At 48.5% G+C, this 4907-nt stretch overlaps 1 protein-coding gene and 1 long non-coding RNA gene across 4 annotated transcripts in view; one reads left to right on the forward strand and one right to left on the reverse strand.

The window, feature by feature from the left end:
• LOC144235644 (uncharacterized) overlaps positions 1–362 on the reverse strand; it is a 158147-nt gene extending 157785 nt beyond the window's left edge. For all 3 annotated transcript variants that reach the window (XR_013336277.1, XR_013336280.1, XR_013336279.1), the window contains exon 1: positions 304–362. This is a non-coding gene — a long non-coding RNA (uncharacterized LOC144235644). The remainder of the gene's footprint in view (positions 1–303) is intronic.
• Positions 363–4431: 4069 nt separating this feature from the next.
• NFKBIA (NFKB inhibitor alpha) overlaps positions 4432–4907 on the forward strand; it is a 3144-nt gene continuing 2668 nt past the window's right edge. The window contains exon 1 of the mRNA XM_077769210.1: positions 4432–4783. Coding sequence (XP_077625336.1) covers positions 4557–4783 — 227 coding nt within the window. The 5' untranslated portion in view covers positions 4432–4556. The remainder of the gene's footprint in view (positions 4784–4907) is intronic.

Genomic DNA, 4907 nt, shown 5'->3' on the forward strand with positions numbered 1-4907 from the left:
GTTTTCCTTCCCCCCCCCCCCCTCCACCCCAACAATGGAACATCAGTACTGAATTGTGTTGCTTGGCAAGAATCGTCTGAGTGTGAGGGACATGCTCTCCCAAGTCTAGTCTGTTCAAGATGCCACCACTTCCCTCTTGGACTCACATGGCTGGCCTCACCCATTTGTGAAGCCCCCCTGGCCCCTATGGGTACGTATTGAGTTTGAGACCCTTTAAAGCTTTGATCCCCCATTAATTTGCAGAATTTATAGCAAAAGAAACATGTCAAGTAGGTCAAGTGGCATTTTCAGTTCATTACTTACAAGTGAAGGTCCTGATGGTCTTTCCTCAGGAAAGATCCAGAGCTTGGGAGCTCCCGGAGGGTGGCAGTTGCTAACTATTACAGAAAGAAAAGACAGGACCTGGGATTGAAAGCGAAATATAAATGCTGAGTTTCATACTGGGGCTGTCTGTCAGTGGTGTGCCTGACTTGTGTGCCCTTTGGGACAGCGCCATGGCCACTCTCTCTTCAAGAGTGGCTGTTTCAAGCAACGGGTAGCCTTTTTCTGGAGTTCAGTTTGCTGGGGCCAAAACAATCTTAGTTTCATTGGGCAGGACTACTGGCATAGGACACCCTGTCCGTGATGTTAAGCAAAGCCAGATATTTCGGACAATGCTCCACGCCGCTAGGCCACTGGGCACTTCAGACGGTAGATCCGGTCCACGCTGTGCATTTCCCACCCAGGAGGAGCACATGAAGGGCCTGTGTTCACAGAGGCCTCTGTCGGTGCTCCTTTTTCCCTGGTGGTGTTCCTGCCCAGAGTGAAGCCCAATGAGCATCACTGACCATCCCATCATTCCCTATGGCTCCATTCTGAGCTAAAATATAAAACCACTTTGAGGTTAACATATTCATTCATTTGCCTTTTGCATTAAAAAGAAAAAAAGGCAGGGGCGCCTGGGTGGCTTAGTCGGTTAAGCGTCCGACTTTCGACTTTCGCTTAGGTCATGATCTCGCGGTTCGTGGGTTCGAGCCCCGCGTCGGGCTCTGTGCTGACTGCCAGCTCAGAGCCTGGAGCCTCTTTCAGTCTGTGACTCCCTCTCTCTCTGACCCTCCTCTGCTCATGCTGTCTCTCTCTCTCTCTCCTAGAATAAATAAAATCGGATAAAAAAAAAAGATAAAGCATTAAATAACTATTAAAAAAGAAAAAAAGAAAAAAAGGCAGGGGCACCTGGGTGCTCAATCAGTTAAGCATCAGACTTCGGCTCAGGTCACGATCTCAGGGTTCATGGATTCAAGTCCCAAGTCAGGCTCTGTGCTGATAGCTCAGAGCCTGGAGCCTGCTTCGGATCCCTCTCTGTCTCTCTGCCCCTCCCCTGCCTGTGCACTTGCTCTCTCTCTCTTTCTCTCTCTCTCTCTCTCAGAAATAAACATTGAAAAAATTTTAAAAAGAAAAAAGCAAATGACATTAAAAATGAGTTATCTAAGGTTTTAACATCTTTAGAATGTAGGGAGAACTCTACACGCCCAAGAGTTCATAAAGGTGTTGTTAATCCAGTCATCAGTCTTGCTGTCTTACTTTGCCCCATCTGCTCATGTTTTCTGACTTCTAAGTATGTTCTTTTACTGTCCAAGTTGTAATGTTTGTTGATTTAAAGCACATAGAGCTACCTATGATAGAAAGAAAACATGTTGGATCACACTATTCAAAACTGTCTCCCAGGTCGCAGAAAATCATAAGGTACCTCCTTGGGAATCCCCGCCACAGGGACTCAGCACCACCCAAAATTTCCAAAAGCACTGACAAATCAGGGAATGCCTGGGCCTCTCACCACTAGGTGTCACACTACACAATCAGGAAGAAAGACTACCGGGTCTTGAGCTCCATCAGGAACATAAAGCAGTAAGAGGTACAAAGAAAGCTATTCTTGAGATACTTTTTATTTATGCATGATTTTCTTTCTTAATGATCATTTTTAAACCTGGAGCTAAAAATCCTCCTCTAAGGTATATAAGTGGGGCATTTAGAGTTCAACATTTCTGTACTTTTTTTTTCTCTTTTACAGACATGAATATTCCCAGATAGGGGAACGTCTACTCTCTATTTTACCTAATGATTGGAGTGGAAAATATTTTGAGTATCTTCTTCAAATTATAGTATATTAAGTCACATTTTCACAACGTGTTTTCAATAGTGTTAATATGACAACTGCTTTGGCCAAATGATTAATATGTTGGGATAGAAATTAGGTAAACTGTCAAGGCGTGCCTAGGTAAATTTCTCTGCATTTCAGTTTCTTTTGGGGAAAGTAGGAACAATACCTACCTTACAAAATTAGTTCTGAGAACAATGTTTGCATAAAGTGTTGGAATCCTTCCAAAAACTTATACTGTGATATTTGTAAGAGACAGTCAGCCTTAAGCAGCTATATATGCATTTGTGAACAAGCAATAAAAATTTCAAGCTCAGAAAAAACCTTCAGTGACACTAAATCCAATCTTATTATTAAAGCAGGTATACCACAGCACAGTTAACTGATCTCTCCAATTAATATGCAGTTAATTAGAGGTGGAGCCTGGAACTGAGATCTACTTATAGTTGCTGCTCTACTCTGCCTCAATAATGATATATTTTGGTTTTTTAAACTAATATTCTTGTTTTTTTTATTTATTTACTTTGTGTGTGTGTGTGAGAGAGAGAAAGAGAGAGAGAGAGAGAGAGAGAGGCCGCACACAGGTAGGGGAGGAACAGAGAAAGAAGGAGGGAGAAGGAATCCCAAGCAGGCTCTACACTGTCAGCACAGAGCCAGGTGCGGGGCTCAAACCCAGAAACCGTGAGATCATGACGTGAGCCAAAATCAAGAGTTGGATGCTTAACCGACTGAGCCACCCAGGAGCCCCAGTAATTATATATTTTGTACATCGTGCGCCTCCAGAGACAATGGAGTCTATCCTTGGGAATTTTTTATTGTAACATGATCATTACTATCCTGAAGGTTTTATTTCTTGATTTGGGTTTTTTTCCCCTCATATGGTTTATCTTACCCCCACTGAACCAGCTTCCCTACATTCAGATAGTCGGAGGGGTGGAAGGAGAATGGCCAGTCAAGTTAAAGATGATTGCAATAATTTCGGCACAACTGTAGAGGCTCCTGGGGCTAATTCTGAAGAATTCAGATCCAAGTTGCTTTATTTTGCCTGGACCAATTCTAGAAGTAGATGGATTCAGTGAGAGGCTTGCTGGCTAGGAGATGGAGGTGGGGGCGGGGAACAGAATTTCTATTTCTGCAGGGGAAACCAGAGGATGAGGAGCCTGGAGAGGTCCAACTGTTCAACCCCCTTCCCCCACCCCAGGACAGGTGTGCATGGATCCACAAGGGGGTAATGTTAGGGCTGCCATGAGCCTCCTTGCAGTGTGCTTAGTAACTACTTTCTTAGCCATCCTTAAGGCCCAATCTTGTGTAAGGCACTACTCAACTAATTCCTCAGCCTCTTCCAAATGCTCTTGGAATGTTGCCCAGCTAGGCACCCAGAAGTAGGCACAGGACCCATTCTCCACAGCAGCACAATGCAAATCAGAGAACATGACCTCAATAATTATTTTGTTAATGCAAGGTAGCAACCTAATACCTCTACTACAAAGATTAACACTTTGCTTTACTTGAAAAAACTTAGGGTCATATTCAGTATCCTCCCCACCCCCCCACCGCCCCAATACAGGGCAGAGTGCTTCCCTCTCCAGTCAATAGGACTGTTAATCCCGAGGAAACGATTTGAAGGTTCTCCAAGCATTTAAACTTTTAATGCCAAAGCATTCACAACTTCTACCTGGGGGGAGGGAGGGGGCTCAGGGAGTTGCTATCTGTCCCTGTGCTGCAAAGAGCCTGGTATTGGCAGCATGGCAAAGGCAGCCTGCGACCTTCTAACCCGCCAGGGCGTCCTTCCCCGCAGAGAGAAGTTTGGGGAAACAAATCCCCTCGTCTAGCCATCATTTCCACTCCCGTTTTCAAAAGATCAAAAATCGGAAAGGACCGGCAGGTTGGCAAACCCCAAGGAGGAACTGCCCGGCAGGCCTGCGTTCTTTGGGATCTCAGCAGTCGACGACTCCAAATCGAATCGATCGTGGGAAACCCCAGGGAAAGGTTTCTTGCAGAGGGGCAGGATTACTGGGTGCAGGCTGCAGGGAAGTACCGGCGGAGGGGGCCTTAGTCGGGAGGACTTTCCAGCCACTCAGCGTTCATCAAAAAGTTCCCAGTACATGACCCCAGTGGCTCATCGCAGGGAGTTTCTCTGATGAACCCCGGCTCAGAGTTTAGGCTTCTCCCCCTCCCACCCCCCGCCCGAGCAGAGGACGAGGCCAGTTCTCTTTTCTGGTCTGACTGGCTTGGAAATTCCCCGCGCTTGACCCCGCCCCAGAGAAATCCCCTGCCAGCGTTTATAGGGCGCCGCGGCGGCGCTGGCGAGCCCAAAACAGTCGCAGCCAGCGGTCCTCCCCTCCGTGACACTGAGAGGCAGCGAGCGCGCAGCCCGCGGCCGAGCGCACCTGGGCAGCAGCGCCCGAGCTTTCACCGCGCCATGTTTCACCCCGCCGAGCACGCCCAGGACTGGGCCATGGAGGGTCCCCGGGATGCGCTCAAGAAGGAGCGGCTGCTGGACGACAGCCGCGACAGCGGCCTGGACTCCATGAAGGACGAGGAGTATGAGCAGATGGTGAAGGAGCTGCGGGAGATCCGCCTCGAGCCCCAGGAGGCGCCGCGCGGCGCCGAGCCCTGGAAGCAGCAGCTCACCGAGGACGGAGACTCGTAAGTGCCGCGGACCCGGGTGGCGGGGCCGGGTGGGGACGCCGGGCCTTCAGCGCGAGGCCCGCGAGGCGGCGGCAAACCGGGGTTTATGCACCGCCCCCCAAGACCTCGCAAAGCGCCGGGT

Source organism: Crocuta crocuta, unplaced genomic scaffold (assembly GCF_008692635.1).
Source record: "Crocuta crocuta isolate KB4526 unplaced genomic scaffold, BGI_CrCroc_1.0 scaffold65, whole genome shotgun sequence".
In the NCBI taxonomy this organism is placed as follows: Eukaryota; Metazoa; Chordata; class Mammalia; order Carnivora; family Hyaenidae; genus Crocuta; species Crocuta crocuta.